Source organism: Colias croceus, chromosome 15 (genome assembly GCF_905220415.1).
Source record: "Colias croceus chromosome 15, ilColCroc2.1".
NCBI classification, from domain to species: domain Eukaryota; kingdom Metazoa; phylum Arthropoda; class Insecta; order Lepidoptera; family Pieridae; genus Colias; species Colias croceus.
In genome coordinates, this window is record NC_059551.1 from 9,573,938 (window position 1) to 9,597,209 (window position 23,272).

The 23,272-nt window shown below is 33.0% G+C and overlaps 2 protein-coding genes across 2 annotated transcripts; one reads left to right on the forward strand and one right to left on the reverse strand.

The window, feature by feature from the left end:
* The first annotated feature begins 6,344 nt into the window (after positions 1 to 6,344).
* Positions 6,345 to 11,736, forward strand: LOC123698045 (mucin-6-like). The gene is made up of 4 exons (XM_045644634.1): positions 6,345 to 6,442; positions 9,630 to 9,806; positions 10,613 to 10,786; positions 11,310 to 11,736. The coding sequence occupies exons 1-4, from the start codon at positions 6,373 to 6,375 to the stop codon at positions 11,558 to 11,560; spliced, it is 672 nt and encodes a 223-aa protein (XP_045500590.1). The 5' UTR covers positions 6,345 to 6,372; the 3' UTR covers positions 11,561 to 11,736.
* Positions 11,737 to 12,653: 917 nt separating this feature from the next.
* On the reverse strand, positions 12,654 to 22,831 carry LOC123698239. Its single transcript, XM_045644821.1, has 3 exons — positions 22,723 to 22,831; positions 16,532 to 16,620; positions 12,654 to 12,866 (listed from the first exon to the last, which is right to left on the reverse strand). Exons 1-3 carry the CDS (start codon positions 22,826 to 22,828, stop codon positions 12,654 to 12,656), a joined length of 408 nt encoding a protein of 135 aa, XP_045500777.1. The 5' UTR covers positions 22,829 to 22,831.
* Between the last annotated feature and the right edge of the window lie 441 nt (positions 22,832 to 23,272).

Consider the following 23,272-nt stretch of genomic DNA (forward strand, 5'->3'; position numbering starts at 1 on the left):
TGTGACTGGCAAATTCATGCTGAACTATAATAATTAACCATGGCTAGTTATTGCGATATCAATATGAATTTGCCAGTCAGTTCAATTCACGGCGTAAACTGTCTGGAAATAAGAGATCATTATCACGGCCCCAGAGCTCCTGCATAAAGTTCCATCACCCTTTGCCTTATAAATAATTGGAGACAAGTTATCTAATGTTGCGACACCAGTCTTTACTGATAATAAATCTTCAGATAAGACGAATTAAGCATTAAACAAAGATTACGTGAACTTTCCTTCATATATTATGCAATAAATTTCATTTTGGAAATTAACGAGTTTATAACGGATGTACAAAGCGATTTATTCATTATGTGCAAGTGAAAAGCTTGAGAAAATAATGTAGATTTTCCAGTTTATATTGCTTGTGTAATCATTAATTATCTTATCTAATTTATATAATCTTAAAGAAAACATAAAGGTCAATATTTAAATACTTAGATCATAATATCATTTCTTTTAAGGACCTGAGACGAAAATCGAACCAATGACCATCGCAACAGTAGGTACCTACTTTTTGACTTTCTCATCAATTTTCAAGTTTGACGGAAGCCGGTTATTATTATTTTTATTCGTAATTTCATTTTCAAACCAGTCTTCAAAATATTTCTCTCAAAAAACTCGGTATGTATGAAACAATTGAAATTGATAATGGCGTAAAAATCAATCGTCGTGAAGGTGAAAATAGCGCACATATTTGTCTCTGTCCTTATTTGTAAAAATTCGCTATGAATTATATTTTATTAAGCAAATATCCTGAGATTGTGTGTTTAATTTCTATTGAAATATACTAAAAAATGAACTTATTTTCATGATTATAGTCGAATTTTAAGCTCATATTAACATACCTACTAGATATTTCATTGCAGCTCGAATATTGTAATGAAACAGCATACCCTTACATTACCAGAAATAGACTCCATTATCTGTCCAATAAACAAGTAACTTCCTAACAAGTAAACATAGTTTTTCCTTAGTTTTGTATTATACTTCACGTGATTATCGTATATTCCCATTTTTATTAGGCCCAAGAGGGTATACGTTGTTCTAATGTTCGTTGCGGTTATGAGCGAAGTTTTGCCAAATAGGACGAGCAAAATGGAAATGTTTGGATACCTCTGAGCTTCCATAGGAACCATCCTATTGTCCCGTGGAATCTCTCATAAGTTTATCTGAATGGCTGGCTATTGTTCTGAAATAAATTGAAATTTTATAAAGCACTATCTAGCTTCGTGCTTTGCTTTTCAAGTGATTTGATCAAAATATTTAGTTTCAAAAAGAAAATTGCATTTTATTTATTTATTTGTTTTTACCTTCCTATTATTATCAAAGAGATGATGTAAAACTGCTGAGATAGTGATTGTAAATTTTTAATGAGGGAATTTTAGAACTTTTTTCAAATTAAATGCATTATTTTTTTCAAATTAAATGCTCTTTTATGTGCTCTATATTTCCGATAATTTTTGGCTCCCTTCTTATTATACGAATAGGGATATAATATTTATAATATGAAATTTCTAAGGCATTCTCACGCCTACGCGTTATACAATGAAATCTTTTCTATTAGGCTTCCCAATTACAATCTACACTTTCCACGTATTATATTGAATTATTGTACACTTAGAAATATCTAGAAGGCTCTCAGTGAATCGAATCTAGAGTCTAGACTAGCAATTTTTGATTTGTGAACGAATACAGAATGAGTAGGATCCAAATTCTATTTACAGTAGATATCTGTATCAGGCAGACTGTTTGCGCAGCGGATATAATAACGAAGTATTGGTCTCCATCTGTTCCTATGCCTGGATCTAGATACCCAGGTTATAGGATATCGCGTATTGATTGAAAGTGACTCGTTCAGTGATTATCATAAGCATAAAAGACCTGGCCTCTATTGTTTATTTGAATGCACTAATCTCAGGAACTACTGGTTTAATTTGAAAAAAAATTCAGATAACTAGCCTATTTATCGAGGCTATGAGCTATTATAATAGGAGCGGACAATGCAAGAAAAACCGCGGGAGACAGAAAGGTTCCAATGATTCCAAGTTTATGAAATTCGATTTAAGAAATTGATATCAAATAAGGCAAAAAATATATAACAAACTTGTAGTCATAATGTTATGTAGTTTACTGTTTTATTAGTACACATTCGATTCTGTAAAGTTTTCATTCTTGGTAATTTAAAATTAACATAAAAACGCATTATCTCAAGCCTTGAACCTCAATTGACAGTGTAATACGATTTGAAAGTGCGATAACTTGGTTTTGGGACAGAAATATTTTATATTACCTTCAGCAAGCAATACGTCTCTGTCAGCAGTCTACAAGTCTAGATAGATACATACAAGTCTAGGTAAGCTGCTTTTGAACTTTTCAAGACAGTATTGTCAAACAATTTGTTCAAGTGTGGTGTGTCATATTCAGAATGTCGTTTTTGTAGTTCTATGGATTACTTCCTAAGTTCCGTTTATAAACAAATTTGTAAAAAAAATACAATTACAGTTTCGCATAGACAAGATCTACAAAAATGATGCGTCAAATTGGAAGCAAATGTTACGAATCACAATTATTCAACATTTTACAATTACACTGGTTAGATTATAATCTTACAGTTTTTACAATATTACGGTGACATAAACAAACAATATCGTGTCATCCAGCCCACATTATGTATGGTATTATTGTAATCAAAACTCGTTTCCAGTCTACTTGCATATTGTATCACTGCCCCTGATTTGTTTTTGAATAATTATATACTACTTTATATGATTTGTTTCTAAGACATATTATAATACACACATAAGTTAGATCCATCAGAGTAAAGATAAATATATAAAAGTTAAATTTATAACTACATTACATAAAAACAAATTGCGTTAATTACGTGAAAAACTACGGCTCTAACTATGTACAAACATTTAAAAAACATGCGTTACGAATAGAAATCCTCCATTGTTTTGAAATTTCTGTTAAAATAAATTGGAATCGTTAACAATTATGACAAATAAATCCCATTTATAAATCCGTTAAAATAACTAAAGTCATACACAATAAAATACTTTACACTAAAATTAATTCCAAATAAACGAAATTATAATTTATTAAATGACTACATAGTTAGTCGCATTGTGAAATATTATTAAGTTCATTATAATTTGAATATAACAGGACAATACAAAATAATAATATATTCCGCAGTAAGCGATGTTAGCTGAACAATTTAATGCAGTAGTTTATTGTGTAGCCGCTAAATCAGCGATTTAGTTGCTTTAAATTTAAACTATAAATTAATTAAATAATGGATAATACAATGAGTAGACTAAGAACTGATAAATATTACACTTTTCTCGTAGGTCTCTCTCTCTCGTATATCGAAATTGAATTATACAAAAAATCGGTACCCTGTACCTATCTAAATAAAACGAATTGCTAAATTGTTTTTTCCAACGCACGCAGATGAAGATGGCTGCTCAGACAAATTGTAGAAATTAATTATATTATTTGATTGCTTAATGGAACTACTATTAGATATTATTTTTTGGTCCCGCAGGTATTTTATGTTTAAAAATTTATCATTAAATCAAGAACAAGTCTATTACTGTGCATAAATATACAATAAACTATCGTGGTTGGCAAGTTATTTATAACAGCAATAAATAACACAAATTTCGTAGCCTTAGCCAAAGACTTATTTAGGCTAAGTAGAGCGTAAGGACGAGAATTGCATCCGTGCTGTTGTCAGCCCATTTCAAGTAGGTCAAACCCTCCCGCTGAATGTTTAAAAAGGTTTTTCTATTCAAAAAATCCTAGACATTCCTGAAAATGTTAAAGCTTTACACATAAAGTTAGCGCCTAATTGACCGTGTTTCGCAACGTTTAAATGAGATTTTGCTTTTCTATTTTTGCAGGCGTTACATTTTATTCAATACTAGGCAAACTGAATATAATATGTTCCTGTGAACGGTTAAATAGTACAAAAATAATGCATTTAAAAATTCTTGTAGATATTTTTTGTAATAAATAATTGTATGAACGTATATAATAAAAAATCAACATTCCAAATCCTGCTGAAATTAAATAGCAAAATGTCCTTTAAACGTTTTAAAATATATTAGTCCATTATTATAGTAGGCGTTCTCGTTTTACTTATTAGAGCGTGAAAATATATTCACAAAGGTAAGTAAAATACATCGAGATATGTAAAATAGCTTTTATTTTTGCATTACAATGCAGTCTGTCTAGTTTATTAATGTGGAACTGGCCCTAACAGTATAAATGGTCAACAAGGTATGTTTGCTCGCCCATCCAATCATGATAATGCAAACGCCCGTAGAATGCTATAAATAAATCATTGCCTCCGACGATCCCGGCTACTTTATACGAAATATATTGACTTAAGGTCTATTAAATGTCTGTTTACTTTTGTGTCATGTGCTTCCATCATCGAATATTGTCATTTTCTTTTAACTTTATTAGAAAGTAATTTTCCTTTTATGGGACAAAAATTGTAAAAACGTGCATGGAAATAAATTATTAATATGACTGAGATCTAGCCTGTAAATAAATTATTATCAATATAACTGAGATCTAGATATTATATATCATAATAAATATATTTTTGAATAATGTTACTTCAAGTCTACTCCACGGTCTTGTCTTAAAATTAGTCTAACAATCGCCTAGTTTTTCATCCGGAATCGTTAATTTAGTTTTTTAACAGGAAATTTATCGGAAATCTGAAAACGACCTTAACTTATCTGTATAGTGTACAGTCTAGAATTTTAAACTTCTTTAACCTACAAAGGCAGTAAAATATAAATTTATGGTGATGTGATGGTTTTACTTTTTTTGCAAAATGTACTTAACCGATTTCGCTGATATTTAATGTAGATAGATTGCGGAATAATATTCTGTAACAGCCATTGCACAAGTAGGTATTCACTTGAAAAGTCGTTTAAATTAGTTATGATAAGATAAGTTCATATTATATAATTTCATCTTGATTAGTGTCAAAATATTATTTCTACGGGGTCAAAGTTTTTACCACGAATTGAGATGTGTGAAAAAAATATTTATATAGTTAGATAAAGTTGGTAGTTCTATAAAACCTAGTTCGAAAAATGTCTCCATAGTGTACAGAAGACTGATCACCTACCGACTACCAGCTAAATGAAAATCGATCAGCGGAACAGATGAAAAATGTGCCCCACAAGTACCCCACAAGGCGATCAGGGATTTTTTCATTATATCTGAAAGCTAAGGAAATGCAGAAAGCTTTTGTAGAACTAAAATTCTCTTAACTAAAACATACTGCTTTCTAATATCACTAAATTTTGCTAGATGTTTGCAAATTACATCGTTCTGTAGATTACATTAAACATACAAACTTAACAATTCAATTACCTGGGTACCGATCGTTGACCTAAAGACCTTAGGCCTCATTGCATTTGTTAATAGTTTGATATAAAAACATAATTGTAAACATAATTGGCTTATAGTTTGATAGTACCTTAATAGTCTAAGAGCCCAGATTTCTTTTAGGAGATTTAAATCAGGCATCTCAATGCCAGAAAAGAATTAAAAATACCGTATCTTTATATATAAAAATGAATCGCAAAATGTGTTGGTAAGCGCATAACTCGAGAACGGCTGAAACGATTTCGATAATTCTTTTTTTATTATATTATATTATACTTCAAGAAGTACGAGGATGGTTCTTATGTAGGGAAAACGTAAATTATGTATGACGGGCGAAGCCGGGGCGGACCGCTAGTTTTTGAAGTGAAACTTCTTTATCGGGGTTGGACAAAAATTTAGTGTAACATTTTTGCGTTACGCCGCGGCCGTAGGCGTGACATTTTTGCGTTACGCGCCAACTTTTTCTTATCCCTAAGTTTCACTTCTTACGTGTGTACTCTAGTACACGCACACATTTTTTTTATATAAATAAGCAGATGTTTGTCTACAGTCCTACCTGATGGAAGGTGGTGTCTCGGTCTAGTGAAGTAGAGAATACCTAGAGTAGATGTAACACATACTTCATACAAATTTTATTGCTTATTTCACACAATTGTATGAAATGGCTGCATAATCTTAACTCCCTTCTTGAAAAAAGTTTAGTATCGACTCTGGTGCATTAAAGTACCTATGCATTTATATTTGTATAAACTGTTTATCTATTGTTAAAAACGAAATCTCTCCGTCTATACCCTTGCTACGGTCCGTTGTCAAGGATGCTATGGTTTTTGTCAAATAAATTGGACAAATAAACAAGAACAGTGTCTTTGAGGTCAGTTGAAGTTATTCTGTACAAGCCGTTATATCGTAATAATGAATTATTTAACAAATATATTATTAGCGGTTGTTGTTTATGGTGTTTGTGGGATATATATTGTTAAAGGTGAGTGTGTAATATGTCTCAGTTTGTACGACGAAATTCACGTAATGTTTTGTGTTTGTCTCTACTGATGTAGCCGTAGGTATGGAGTTTGCAAAATGTTTTTCTATTTATTTTATTTTATTTATTTATTTCAGGCAACAAATGTAAAATATGAATTGTTTCTTTTTGTAAGGTCATTGCATACGTGGGTTAATTCAATTATAATAAGCTTTGATTTTTATGTTGAGTTGATTTGTTTTTGTATATGAAAGGAGAATATGAATTGATATAAATTAATGAAGATTGAAAAAATTAACAGCAAAATCAGACAATGTAGCAAAAAATTAAAGAACATTGCAACTATGTTTATATTCCAAAGCCTTATCTAAAATGATAGATTCATAACGATAGTGTTGTAACGACTTTATTTATATAACATAATACTTGTTAAAAGTCGATAATCATATCTGGCAGCTTGCTCATCACTATTTGCAACTCCCGATCCCTGCAGTACATCGCCATGATACAGGAGCTATGGGGATACGCACGAACGTAGCCTTTCCTGAAAATATTTATCATTATAATTATTTTTGAAGGATCGTATGAAATACAAGATTTTATTGTATTTTTGCTAAGTCTGATAAGTTTTAAAGTTTCTGTGAGGTTCGCTCGCCCGTTTAGTAAAATAGCTTCAGGAATGCCTATTCTCTTTTGCGGAAAGTCTTTTCAAAATCAGTCAAGTAGTTATGTTGCAAAATGAAAATTGTGTTTTAAGTGTCTAAAAAATAAATATTGGCTATATGTATCGTAAGAACTCTATCAGCTCTACGTCCATACAAAAAAAAATGTTAGTAGTGAATTCATTAAAACTGTTATTTTGGCAAAGCTATAAACAACATTACCGACAATTGGAAACTCCTTTCTTTTTTGAAAACAATAAGTTGTAACTTAGTAAATAAAAACGCACTTGCAATAACACCCCGACTTGCAGTGTGACAATCTCTCTGGTAAGGCCAACACACGCTTGGCCATGTCCTGTGTTTGCCAGCACGTGTATTCTTCCGTGAATGCACACGACTTGTATACCTCATTGTAGAGACACTCTTGTTCTGTGAAATTATGCTTTTAATTTATATTTATACCTAACTAGCTGCGCCCCGCGGTTACACCCGCATTGCTCCGCTCCTGTTGGTCTTAGCGTGATGATTTATAGCCTATAAGCATTACTCGATAAATGGGCTAATTCTAACACCGAAAGAATTTTTCAAATCGGATCAGTAATTCCTGAGATAAGCGCGTTCAAATAAACAAAATCTTCATCTTAATAATATTAAGTATAGAATACGATATTATGTGGGTTAGAGCATCTTGAATGTAATATTCTTAGGTTATGAGTGAAATATGTCAATACCGTCACGTCATGGAGTAAGGCGACGATTTTGGTATCTTTGAATCTTGCCAAAGAAGTTTCACTTCTGACACGTGTGCTCGGCAAACACGCTCTTTTTATTTCAAACCTAACCACATATATTTAATTATAATATGATGCTTTTGTATAATTTCAGTATATAATATATAGGACAACTTACTGATCATAATAGTGTATCCATAATTTATCAAACAAAACAACACAGTCGTCATGTATTCCATTTCGTTTAGAATATTCTAGATCCCATTCATACAATAGCCGATATACATTTTAAATTCGTACCTGCAAAATGAATAGCGGAATACCATTTAAATTTTAATGTTAAACCTGTAATAAATCCTTAGAGAATCTTTGAGATGGCAAATATATTTTCTGGAAAGGTTTAAATAGGTCAAAGAAGTCTTTTAGAAGAGGTTAACTTGTATTGTTTTTATCACTACCTACATAGTATAAAACAAAGTCGCTTTCTTGGTCTCTATGTCCCTTTGTATGCTTAAAAGTTAAATCTTTAAAACTACGCAACGGATTTTGATGCGGTTTTTTTTAATAGATAGAGTGATTCAAGAGGAAGGTTTTAGTTTATAATTTATTAGGTTTTAGACAAAGCGGGTGAAGCCGCGGGCGGTAAGCTAGTATGTATAATAAAATGCTTACACAACCTGTATTTACAAGTAAAAAATTATTTGTTATAGGTTCCTACTATTGTCACGTTAAATAAGAGGACAAAGGTACAATACGTTATTATGTATACGATAATATTATGGAGTAATTGGTAAATGAAATGTTATTGAAATTGACAATAAATCATGGCCACCTTGAAATTTCATGAAGTATATTAAAAGTTACAAACTATACCTACTTAGCAACACTTTTGAGACACAAATGATACGATTTCAATTTGCAGTTTATTAGAAAATTAAATGCATTTTTCTCAGACGTTTCTTTTTTATGGACGATCACTAAAAGTAATAGTTTTATTTAAAATCGACGGGATAATATATGAAACTCTACGTCTACTGTAATACCACAGTATATTTCCTATATTGTAATACTGTGGTAATACTGTAAGTAGGTACGTTGAATAGCAAACAGTTATTCAAATATGAATTAACTGTTCGTTAACTGTTTAATCAAGGGGTTTGATCATTATGACGATACTATAATTATTCAAGGGTGAAATGAATTCCTACACAGTATAACAAGCCTATAGTTATAACTAACATTATATTATACAGATGTCTTTGTAGTTTGTACTGTGTGAATTACCAATTAACTAAGCAAATAATGTGATTGCAGGATTTATCACCCTATTAACGTTGTAACGAGCGTTGTAACTTGTAATCATTATTAGAACCTAATTTTGAAAAGGGTACTTACAGACTAGAGTCATAAATAAATTATTGAAATAGATGTATTTACTTCAAAAATGAATAAGTTTTTAATAGATTCTTCTCTTTATTTGTATTTTCGTAGATATTTTAGACTTGCTTCCGCCAGGTCAGTATAGAGGTGTTTTGAAACTTAGGTCTGACAATAGTTGCAAAATTATTTTTATAAACCAAAGTGACATCTTGGCAGATCTTTATTGGGTTGGGTCTATATTTGGAACTAGATATATTTTGTGGCTCTACATTGTTCTAGGCCCGCGTTTACGTGCGGAGAACCATGTGAAAACGGAATGAAAATCGGAGCAGTAAATTTTGAATTTATCACGAACAGACTGACATAATATAGTGAAAAAATACAGCATCTTATAATATGTATTTATTTTAATTACAGATGAATGCCCCACAAACGAAGAATACCTTCTCTGCGGTTCAGCCTGTCCCTTCAACTGCACGGACCCTAAGGGCCCCGTGTCATGTTTCGATGATTGTGTGGAAGGATGTTTCTGCAAAGCTGGCTTTTTGAGACATGATAATGGAACTTGTGTTAATGCTGATATGTGTATGAATGGTTTGTATTTTTTATGAGATAATATAGAACTATAGTAAATAGGATTTAAAATGGTATGTAATTACTGTTAGACCGGGAGATACTGACACAAAATTTCGAGTCATTTTTAACAGGATGGCGGTTCTACAGGGGTCTTAGTACGCAATGACAAAAAGAAAAACGATGGTGTGAACGCTGGTACCGGCGGCTTAGTCGCGTGGGCAAATCGTTTGACTTTCGCTATTTTCCGACGAGTTCGACTAACGCCCACGCGACTAAGCCGCCGGTACCAGCGTTTACACCATCGTTTTTCTTTTTGTCATTGCGTACTAAGACCCCTGTAGAACCGCCATCCTGTTACAAATGACTCGAAATTTTGTGTCAGTATCTCTATGTAAAGCCATAGGGAATATTACCCAGTACGTAAAGCTTGGTTACTGTTCGTTCGAAGTTTATGTAGGTAGTATTAGATTTCAGATTCTTCAAGTAATGTTTTCATAATAGAAAGTAATAAAAAAATAATTATTGTACTCACCAAATATCGTTTTGTTCAGTGAAATAATAATATTATGTTCTTTGCTAAAAAATAAGTCAGCTGTTTTGACATAAAACTAACATAATAAAACTAAGATAAAGACATAATTTGTATTTATCGGTTTAACGTAGATTTAATTAAAACTAGAGATTAACATTGTTAGAATATTAATATCTAGTTTTAATTTTTAACTAGATTCTTGTAACTTTAATAATAATATTAACCGACTCAAAAAAAATGTTACTCAATTCGGCCTTATACGTACCTATGTAATTTTTATGTATGTTCACAGGAAACAAGATAACCTGCGGTGTTAACGAAGAGTTCCTGTCGTGTGGTTGTCAAGCCACTTGCGCAAACCCGGAGCCAGAGCACTGCGGGTGTAGTGTTGGCTGCTTCTGTAAGTCTGGCTTCGTGAGAGATGAAGCTAAGAATGCGTGTGTCAAATTGGATAATTGTAGTGTTGGTAAGGTTATTTTTCCTTTCAATTTATTGGCAATTTACAGCTAACCTTTTATTTCTATTTTTATCTACACTAATATTATAAAGAGGAAAACTGTTGGTTTTGTTTGTTTAATGTAATGAATAGGCTCTAAACTACTGGGCCGATTTTCATAATTCTTTCACCACTCGAAAACTACATTATCCACGAGTAATATAGGCTAAGTACCTGTATATTATCACGCTAAGACCAACAGGAGCGGAGCCACGCGGGTGAAACCGCGCGGCACAGCTAGTAAATTACAAGCTATATTGTTCGTCTAGTGATTAGACGAACAATATAGCTTTTCACACATACAGTGTGTAACGCAGCTTTGAACTTTATAGTTACATAATTTTCAAAATCAATCAACATTCAATCAAAATTTCATTACAATCAAAATTGAACTTTCTTTGTTGTTTATTTGAATTTATAATATTTGTATTAATTATATGAATAGGTACTTAATAACGAATTATTAGAGTAAAATATTATATTCAAATTCCAGAGCAATGTTTCAACCAGAACGAAGTATACGACATTTGCCAAGCTGCATGCGAACCAACCTGTGACGATCCAGAACCAATCTGCTCCAAAGTCTGCACCGCGGGCTGCGTGTGCGCACCCGGACTGTTTAGGGATGGGAACGGCACGTGCATCAGTGTCGATAAGTGTCCCATCACTAATGCTACTAGTGCTGGGCCATTGGGGAAATATATCGATGCTATTGGACGGATATTGCATTTGTCTGTTGTTTAAGTTATTATATGTGTGATTGTAGTATAAGAGATACATAAATTATTGTACCTAGGTCAGTGTAGGTTTTATTGAAGGTGTTAAAATAAAACTAGTTAATTTTTCTTTAATTGACTTTCTAAATATGTATCAAGATAATCTTATTTCTATGTAGTAACTGTACCTATATAATAATTGTTTATCGATAAATTACTATTGTATATGTACCTAGTAGCATATAAATTATATTATTAGGATATGGTTAATAAACGATCAAATGTTGAAATGCTTTTATTTATATATAAATAAATATTACATTTGAAATAATTAACCCTAAGAATAATAAATAAATAATAATTTACATAACAAGGTACATTGGCACAATTAAAAGAAAATAGATTTTATGCTTATTAAAATCAACATTAAGCTCGTGAATAAATTTCCTTCCAGCCTCTTACTGCTATTTTTCATCGGAAGAGTGACTATGTTCGCCATCTGAAAATAAAATGTGGTCCAAAATGAATATTATAATTTTTTTATTTTAACGCCATCTATGAGATTCAATAAGTACTTAAAATGAATATTATAATTTTTTTATTTCAACGCCATCTATGAGATTCAATAAGTACTTACAAGATGTTATTTTGAAAATGAGCTCAATAACTGTGATAATTATTTAAATAGTTACTAGATGGCGCTCAAACTAAAAACACAATTACCGAAATTTAAAAATGTTCGATAGATGGCGCTGAAACTAAAAACATAATTAGCGAAATTTGAAAATGTTCGATAGATGGCGCTGATAGAAACACAATTATCGAAATTTGAAAATGATCAATAGATGGCGCTCAAACTAAAAACGCTAAATTATGGCATTTTCGTAAAATATTATAATAAAAAAGAGCCTACATAAAACATATATTCGAAATAATGTATGTTACATGAATTCATATAGTCAATAGATCTGCTACAAATGGTTTTTATTTATTAATTTTAATAAATTAAATTTAATAATAACTTAAAATATCGTATGAATCCATAAAACGTACAACAATTTAATGAATCATGACACGAATGACTACAATAATTACTAACGACGACTATTTCAAGAACAAACCTAAAAAGGTATCGAAGCTTGGTTCACCTTTTTGTAGTCTTCCTCCCGTATGCCATACGCCAGGTAGGAGTAGGTCAGGAAGTCAGAATTGTTCGACGCCAAGTGGAAGACCAGGTTCTTTTCACCCGTCTTTCCTCGGACCACTGCAAATTGCACATCACCATCTCGAGCGGTTGTCGCAGTAACTTCTATATAGGATATGACGTAGCCATTCTGAAAAGAGAATTTAGCATTTATTATAGTTATATAATTTTTAAACGATTAACTTAATGTAATATGTGAATGCGTAGGGCATGGAGATGTTCAAATTATTTTTACAGGGTTTAAAATACAAAAAAAATAATAGCGCAGTGGCCAGTGCGTTTGTGATTTAATACGATTGTCTTTTATGCTGTCCAAATTCAATAACCTAAATTAAATCAAATAACTTAGTGAAGAAATTCTCTTATCACATTTGATCGGATTAGATTAATAATATAATCGAAGTAATAAATTTCTTTCACTATTACTTTGATGGAAAGAGATTCGGGCACTTAAAGAAAATGTCTTATAATATTAAGAAACCCGTGAATAGTTCTATAATAATTACCTGTTAGTACCTAACTGCAACGATTTGTTATTATTCATTATTGGAAAAAATATTTTTGTGATAGTACATAGGTACATTGTCTTAGCTTATCTTGAAGTTAGAAATAATTTTCTGTGACATTATTTTGTAGTTATGTAAAGTAATCTTTTTATATTTTATGCTGATTACGATTTATAGAAGCAAAAAGGCCGCTAACTTTTAATATCGCATCGATTTTTAAATTCAAGGTGCAACCAGACTCCAGCCTGAGTCTGAATTTGGCAGAAATTTGCTTTCGCAAAAGTTTGATACCGTAGGAAAGTTGTAAGCAGTGGTTTTATTTGATTTATATTTTAAAAATTTGGTAATTTGTTGTGTGGACTTGAAGGACTTGGTTTGATTTGAGTTTGTTGTTATATTCTTATCTTATTCAGTATGTCGCTCCGTCGGTGCACTAAGTTCAATGGAACTTATTGCTCCGACGATTGCATATCTATTGATAATATTGCATACACTGATTAGAAAATACTTAAACAATAGGATGTCAATTATTTTCCTAAATAATATATTATATTATGGACGTTGGGACACCCTGTACATCGAATTTATTTCAGAAGGAAGGATTTCTTTCTGTAGAATTAATTAAGTAAACTGTTAGGAGCGTGCGCCAAAGCCTTTGGATCCATCTTACTGGTTTCATTGTTTATTGTCTCTTTTTATTTAGTTGATCGCAATTATTGATTAACGAATTAAACGTTTATGAAGGTCCCTTCGATGTCTGATCTGTTCTAATACTTATAAAAATATAAATTGAAATTAATAATAATTAATTAATTAATTAATAATTAATTAATAATTATAAATTATTTAACTTTAATTTAAATGAAACCAGTGAAACAGAACTCTAATAAATCTACTGTCTACAACCTTATTCAGCGACTTGTGAACTATGTATTTTAAATTCATACTCTAAAGTTCTAAACTAGACAGTTCCACTCTTCTAGAAACTACATACCTAATTATATACAACATTTTTTATGAAATATTCAAAGTATTAGTAGTATTATAAAGTTCAGACAAATTATATTATAAGCTCTAATTCAATGTATCTAGGGCATGTATTTCTGGAAATAGTCTTCTTTGGCTATGAATTTATATTATAAGCTGATTTTGGAAGCTAAATATCGAACCCAATATAGATAATAATGAATAAATTTATAAGTGCAGAATCACACCGTCTTTAATTTATGATTGAATTTCGATTTGACCCTACACATGCAAAAAGAACTAAGTAGTTGGTGCACGTGTATTCGTCCGCGTCGAAAAGTCGAGATTCAACCTCATTTCAAAATGTTAGAATATTGCAGTATTTTTTCTACCACATTTCTACTGAATATTTTGTACCTATCTATAATTTAATCTGTAAGTGTGCGAAATTTCATACTCCTCGGTGCGCATAATTTTCGAAAAAGGGTTCCAAATTTTTACTTCACATAATATCATACACTAGCTGCGCTCCGCGGTTTCACCCGCGTGGCACTACTCCTGTTGGTTTAAGCGTAATGATAAAATATAGCCTATAGCCTTCCTCGATAAATAGGCTATCCAACACCCAAATAATTTTTCAAATCGGACTAGTAGTTCCTGAGATTAGCGCGTTCAAACAAACACACAAACCCTTCAGCTTTATATAAGTATAGATAATATGTTATAATATTCGTTCTAGAAGGTTCCTCGCATTGATAATAGAGCGGGAAAAATGATAAAAGCATCAATGTGAGTGGTCATTAACAATAAGAGAGGGGATGTTTTCGCACTAATGAAACACGGGCGCCGTCCGATTTCGGGAAAAGTACCAATTACCACCGCCATTCTGGGCTACATTTCCTGTGTAGTCTAAGAGTTGATGTGTTTATTTATATTGTTGCTTTTGGAGAAATAGAGTAAATAATTATGTTTGTATGCACTTACAAATTATAATAATCTAGTTAAAAAGAATAAGTATGATGATGTCTTATCAAATATGATACATATTATATTGGAAAAACCTATGTATAAAGGTATTGTATTGTCTTTGTTGTGCTGAGGGTTAACATTCTGTTGAAAATAAAATGTTTGAATGCCTTGAGAAGAAAATTGTAAATTATAAGAGTTTATTTTTTGCGTTGAGTTAAGCTTGATAATTATAATTACACCCAATAAACATATTTTTGTACTAATCCTAAATAAATAATTATTCACTAGCTCTTAAACTAGTACAGTCTCTTAATTTCGACCGCGACCATTCGATCTGCTATTTGTGGCCTCTGTTCGGTTGCGGTTACTCTGTGCCCTTTTATTTTAGCTACAGCCTCTGGATTTATGAGCATTTAGTCTGTGCCCTGTTGTATTTCTCTTGCTCAATATACGAATATGCTAGAAAATAGGTATTATTTACAATCTTTCCGTTACAAGTTTTTGAAGAATTTAATTGTCGTAACGTTTTTCATTTAATTTCTTGAATAAAGAATAGGAAATATAGAAAAAAATCGTAAAATCCTTTTTTTTTCATAATATCTAGGTATGCAAAAAAAGGATTTTACGTTTGGATTTTACGATCTAACTAAAACAAGAAAAATACACTGAAATAATTATTAGATTTGTATTGTTTTAAAAATAATAGCATAAATTATATTCGAAAATTATTAATTATAGTGAAAATAATTCACTTTTCGCGTAGTAATTACCCGTACGAAGCCGGGGCGGAAAGCTAGTGTAAACTTATTTTATCTATCAAGTAACTTATGTCACGTATTTGTTGAATTCGCGTGATTTATCTTTTTAATGAAAACGAAATTAAATTACTAATCTAACCCTGAAAGGGTTTGAAAAGGGTTGGGTACCTTTTTATTACCTACATTACTATATGGAAAGGAAAAAAAAAATATGCTAAGCATGCAAAATGAGATTAGTGTTTTTTATTCATCATTTTTTATATTTTATTATTTAGGGTACGAGTGGTCTAGAGTGTTTATTATATATTCTGAAAATTGTTTTCGGAATTTTTTTAAACTATTTTCTTGTTTTGATTGATTCGATAGGATTCCATCCGCAATTTATAATGAAGTTCGTTATAAAATTTATAAATAAATTATTACTGATGTTATTTTATTTATTTTAAATGTGTTCAATTATATTCACCTACATAACATTACATATTATGTAAAATTATACCTAAATAAAAAATAATAATAAATAAAAAGGTGTAAAAGTAAAATTTAAGGACTCCATTTGTATTGTATAAATAACTACCTACATATTTATTATTTACCTTCGCCGATGCCGTAATGGTTACAAAGAAAGGGTCATAATTATTCCTGTGACGTAGTCTATCTGAACCTCCGCTCATCGGTAGAGACCCTGAAAGTAAAGAAAACCTAGATTATACTTCATTTACTTGCTACTTATGTATATGTCGTGGTCATATCGTAGATTTGATCATTTCATGATATGAGTGGCCATTTCACGAAATGGTCGCATATCGTGAAATGGCCAACATAGTTTGATCAGATCGTTAAATCGTCAACGTTTCACGATTTGGTCATCCACATTTGGCCAGATCGTATAAAATATAAAGAGTCCATAAAATATTAAAAAATTTCAGAATAACTATATTCTAAAAACTTGTTTAATGTCATTTAAGTTAGTGCCGCGGCAGCGGCCGGCGAATGCCAGAAGCGAATCGTTTTTGCAATAGAAAACAGTTAGGTTAGGTTAGGTTAGACTTTGATAAACAACGCACGAGCCGAGCGAGCAAAGCGAGCGTGCCGCGGCAGCGGCCGGCGAGTGCCAGAAGCGGATCGCTTTTTAAAAAACAAACAATTATAATAATATAGTAGTAGTTTCTTAAATTATTTTATTTTAGTCGCATTTTTTCTTAAATACATATAAGATATCCACATTTTCCATAGTACTCGTACCTCTTCGTCGTAAATTCTTTGCTATGACTTTCTTCATAATATTGTTATTAAACGAATTATGAAGTTTTTAACTGCGAATAATTTAATTTTCCCCAGCGGCCGCCATCTTATCACATAAACACAGAGCTTGCAGCGCCTCTACCAACGATTAATGTAACTATTTTACGATATGATCAAATAATTTTGATCATTTCATGAAAAAACCGTGCGTTAATTGGCCATATCGTGAAACGATTTCTTATCATTGATCTGCCCAAACCACATCATGATGTGGCCAAACTAAATTGGCCATTTCACGATATGCGACCATTTCGTGAAATGGCCACTCATATCATGAAATGATCAAATCTACGATATGGCCACGACATATACAGCAGGAACTGTTTAAGGTTGTTGCAATTTTTTATGTGAATAGCAGGCAATTTATTTTTATTAAAATTTAACATAATTTTATTTGAATATCGTTTACTTAATAAAAAATAATCATAGAGTTGCTTATAATACTGCTATAATCCATACTAATATTATAAATGCGAAAGTAACTCTGTCTGTCTGTCTGTTACTCAATCACGCCTAAACTACTGAACCAATTTTCATGAAATTTGGTATGGAGATATTTTGATACCCGAGAAAGGACATAGGCTACTTTTTATCCCGGAAAAATGACGCAATCCCGGAAATCCCACGGGAACGGGAACTATGGGGGTTTTTCTTTGACTGCGCGGGCCTCGTATATTATAAACAATCACTACAGAGTATAAAACAAAGCTTTTTCAGTAAGTCTCTATATAGGCCCCTATGTATGCTTAAATATACGTAGTATATTATTATTAGTCTGTGCTTAAATCTTTAAAACCATGCAATTGATTTTGATAAGGTTTTTTAATAGATAGAGTGATTCAAGAGGAAGGTTTTAGTATATTATTAGGTTTTAGACAAATCGGGCGAAGTCACAGACAGAAAGCTAGCATATTTTACATATGGTAGTGCCATATTGGGGAAATTAGTTAAACATGTGTGTCAATGTATATCTCTGTATCTGTGTTATCTTTCGGTTTTCCCATTGACTGCCAAAGAGATAGGTAAACCGATTTAACCCTTAACACGGCAAGCCCTGAAATAATGTACCCAGATATGACCTGAATTGGTTTTAGTGATGGTTATTGATTAAAAAATACTATAGTAGAGAAAAAAATAAAACAAATTTTCTGTAAGTAGGTTTTTCAGGATGTCCGTTAAAACGGCCTTTGCCAAGAACCCCGTCTTCATTGCTGTCTCAAAAAACGGACAACGCTGTCATACAGCTTATAAAATAATTTTTTTTCACTCAATATAACACAATTGAAAACAATTTTCAAGTAGCATTTTATTGTTTTATTCTATCACAGTATTTTCACTACATATTATAACAAAAAATTCTTCAATTTTAACTAAATACCTAACAAATGATAATTGAGCCCTCTCGAACTCAATCACACTATTTAGTTGTGAAGAATGTTAAATAACATTTATTATTTCGTGTCAAGCAACCTCTGGTTTCATTAAATACACATAATAATAATGGTTTTTCTAAAGGTGAAGTGATATTTGGCCGACGATTAGGACATTTAGACGAAATGTATGTGGAGGTCGAGGAAGTCCCGGTTCTATTGTACACCCAACAGATTTAACTGATCTTAGATTATATTCGTCATTTTAAACTTAATTAAAAAGAATTCTACATATAATTAAAGACTCTAAATCAAGAAAATCCCATAAAAGTGATATTTTATTAAAGTACGAATCGTGGCAACGTCCGTTTCTTGGGACATGCCAAATGGTTCTCAGTTACCTGTATCTACGGCACTGTCCCAAAAAACGGACCAGCTATATTTCGAATATTTTGTCATATAGTCATTTGAATATTTCATAATATTTAGAGCAAAAACAACAGTTTATCTCACCTGCGTAAAAAATCACTAAGTTACGAAACCGACAAGAGTACAGTACCGATCAGATCCCAAAACTAACGAATTGCGGCAAAGAATTATGGACTTCCGATTAGCCTCATGGAATGTACGTTCACTCTACCGACCAGGCGCCTTGTACCAGGTAAATAGGGATATACTAAAATACGGTGTTGGTATAGCAGCCCTCCAAGAAGTAAGGTGGCCAGGAAAAGGGGAATGTAATGTTGATAATGACTCTGTTTTGTTCTATAGCGGTAGTAACACTGGACGTCATACACATGGCACTGGTTTTTTAGTCCCCACCAACTTATTAGAGAACGTGATACGTTTTGAAGCAATATCAGACAGGTTGTGCATGATTCGCGTTAGGGGAAAATTCTTTAATATCTCTATAGTAAACGCTTATGCACCAACCGAAGATGCTGACGAAGACACCAAAGACAAATTCTACGATCACCTTGAAACAGTCTTAGAACAACTCCCAGGTTACGATGCAAAAATAGTAGTTGGAGACTTCAACGCCAAAATCGGCCGAGAGGATATCTTTATGCCAACAATTGGTATGCATAGTAAACACAATACCACGAATGACAACGGTGTGAGATTAATAAGCTTTGCCTCGAGTAAAGGTATGGTAGTGAAGAGCACTATGTTTCCGCATAAAGAGATTTATAAAGGTACGTGGAAGTCTCCAGATGGGAAAACTGTCAATCAAATTGATCACGTTCTTATAGGTGATAGACATAAAAACATTATTCAGGACGTAAGATCATATCGAGGAGCCGACTGTGATAGCGACCACTACATGCTAGGAATAAAAATTAAAAGCAAAATTAAAAAATCCGGACAGGAAAGCAGAATTAATACAGAAATAATTGACGTGGATGGCTTACAGGATGAATTAGTTAGAGAAAAATTTAATATAGAGATAAATAATAAATTCCAAAATTTGACAGTTGACGAAGACGTAGATAGAGCTTGGGACAACATTAGGAACACAGTGAAGGAAGTTGCTAGAAAGACACTGGGCAGGAAAAAGAAAAGGAGAAAGAGAAAATGGTGGAACAACGAATGTGACAATATAATTGAGGAAAAGAAAAAATTTAAGGTACTAGCGGAACAAAGCACAAAATTCAATAATAGGTATATAGAGTTACAGAAGGAAGCCAAACGAATAATCAGGAAAGCGAAAAGACAACATTTAGATAATTTAGTCAAAACAATGGAAACACTAATACGAGCAAGTGAAACTAGGCAGTTCTACCAAGAATTAAAATCATATAAGAAAGGCTACCAACCCGTGACCCAAATGCTGGAAGATGAGGATGGCAATTTGATCGCAAACAAAGCGGACATTATAGTCTCGTGGCGTAATTATTTTCAACAGCTATTGAACTGTACCCAACTCAACGTACCTATACCGCAGTCGAAACAAGATAATGTAGTGAACATTGAGCCGCTGTCGTTCAAAGAGGTTCAACAAGCTATAATGAGGCTTAAGAACAACAAAGCTCCAGGAATCGACGGATTGCCTGCAGAGATCTGGAAATACGGAGGTGGGGTATTACAGTCAAGGCTGTACGAGGTTTTACGCAGGATCTGGGACTCAGAACAGCAACCACAAGAATGGAATATGGCAATCATCTGTCCAATCCACAAGAAAGGCTGCAAAAAGAAGTGCACGAACTATCGCGGAATAGCGCTGCTTCCGACTGCGTATAAAGTTCTCTCGTATGTGCTGCAGAAAAGACTGGAAGTGTATGCAGAAAAAACCGTGGGCGATTATCAATGTGGGTTTCGGCGCAACCGCAGCACTATTGACCAGCTCTTCCTTCTCAAACAATTGATGGAAAAGCGTTGGGAATACGCTCAAGGGATTCATGCGCTGTTCGTGGACTTCAAAAAAGCCTACGATAGCATCGACAGAGAAGCCTTATACAACATACTTAGAAACTTTGACGTGCCCAAAAAACTGGTAGATCTGATTCAGGTGGCCACTAAGGATTGCAAAATGAGGGTAAAGGTGGGTAACGATCTGACGGAGGAGTTTGTAGTCAAAACAGGACTGAAACAGGGCGATGCGCTGTCGCCAATGCTTTTTAATTTAGTGCTCGAATACGTCCTCAGAAGAGTTTTGACTGTCGACTTTGGACTGCAGCTAAATGGGAGGCACCGGGTGATAGGGTATGCGGACGATCTGGCCCTTCTGGGAGAAAGCAAATCTGAGCTGGCGCTGGCTGCAGCGGCTCTGGAAGAAGCAGCTCAAACAGTGGGACTTAACATTAGCCATGAAAAAACTGAATACCTCCACATGAAACGGTACAAAAACACACGTCTAGTGAGGGAAGATCTTCATGTTGGACAGACAGTTTATAAGGGCGTTGCAAAGTTTAAATACTTAGGGTCTACTGTCACTGACACGAATACGAGGCAGGAAGAAATAGATATCCGCATCCAGAGTGCTTTACGGTGCAGCGCAGCCCTTCACAAAGTGTTGGTGTCAAAGCTCCTGAGCAGAAAGACCAAATTAAGAATTTACAAAACAGTAATTAGGCCTATTCTTATGTACGGTTGTGAAACTTGGACGCTGACGCTAAAGGAGGAAAATAAGCTACTCGTCGCCGAACGAAAGATTCTGCGCAAAATCCTGGGTCCCGTTAAAGAGCCAGATGGTAGCTTCAGGATCCGTAAAAACGCGGAAATTCAACACCTTGTGGCCGAGCCCAACATCATTGGCCAGACAAAGGCGCAACGCCTCCGATGGCTCGGTCACGTTTTAAGAATGGGGGATGATCGGGCCGTGAAAAAGGCATATCTGGGCATTCCAACTGGCCGACGCCCCGTGGGCCGTCCCAGATATCGATGGAGCGACGCAACAGCAGCCGATCTACGCAATCTGGAGGCCGTCAATTGGCAAGAAACTGCGCGCGATCGAGGAAAGTGGCGTGAACTCGTGTCGGAAGCCAAGACTCTGTTTGGGTCGCAGAGCTAGTTAAGTAAGTAAGTAAGTAAGTAAGTTATCTCACCTGAAAGTTAAATCAATAGAAATCAAACACGTAAACTATTTCATTAAAGCTAATATTGACCAGAAACACAAACCATCACTAATTTCGGGAATCCCTAAATTCAACAGTCACCTAGCACACTAATCAAATGTTCTCTATAATTGGTATGTAGGAGAAAAATAAAGGATTGTTATCGTACTTTCTCCAACGTAGTCAATTTTCTGGATTTTTTGGAACGTTCAAGATTTACACGGCAATAAGTACATGTACTAAAAAAGTGACAGAAAAGCTTTAAGGGTTAAAAACCGTTTTATTTTAATAAATATTCGAAAGTATTGATTGTTTTTTACATGGTCTGTTTTATGAAAGCAGATGCATTATTGTCTTTGGCAATAATATTATAGATTTGAATATTTATACCATGATACTATGTCAGTTAACGTTAATTGTTAAAGTTAAACAATTAAACGTTGTGCAATTAAATCGGTTCATTAGCATTGATCTTACATTGCCACAAACAGACAAACACACAAAAACATACATAAAAACATAAAGCACCATTATTTAACAATAAAATTAAATACATACGATCATATTCAATTCCAACTTTGAAATACTTCGTTAGAAAGTTTTGAGGGGTTCCCAGAGCGAGGGTTAGCACGGACAAACACAAAAACAAATGGCGGAACATCATTTCGTTAACTTGAGCTAATATTGACTGAGTAATGTGTGGTTTATCTGTTTGTTTGTGATAAGGTATTGGGATGTGTTCAGAGAGATTTATTTTATCGTTATATCGAAAAAGTTGGTTACGTCGTTCGTCTTCACTATAGCATGAGTTTTCGCCAGTAAAAATCACATCAAAATTGGTAAAATCGTTTCCAAAGGAAGAAATATTGCATGAGTATTGTTTTTTTTATTTTAATTTAATTTAAAACATGGATTTATAAACAAAATTTCTAATGAATTAAGACATACGATGAGTAAGACTTTTTAACTAGATCGATATAAGTTTTAAAAGCGCTTGACTTGCTTATTCAGTTTTTACAATATTTTTATTAATAAGTAATTATTCTTCACATTAAATAATACTAATATTGTTGAAGATTGAATATATTTATATCTGTTAAGATAACTG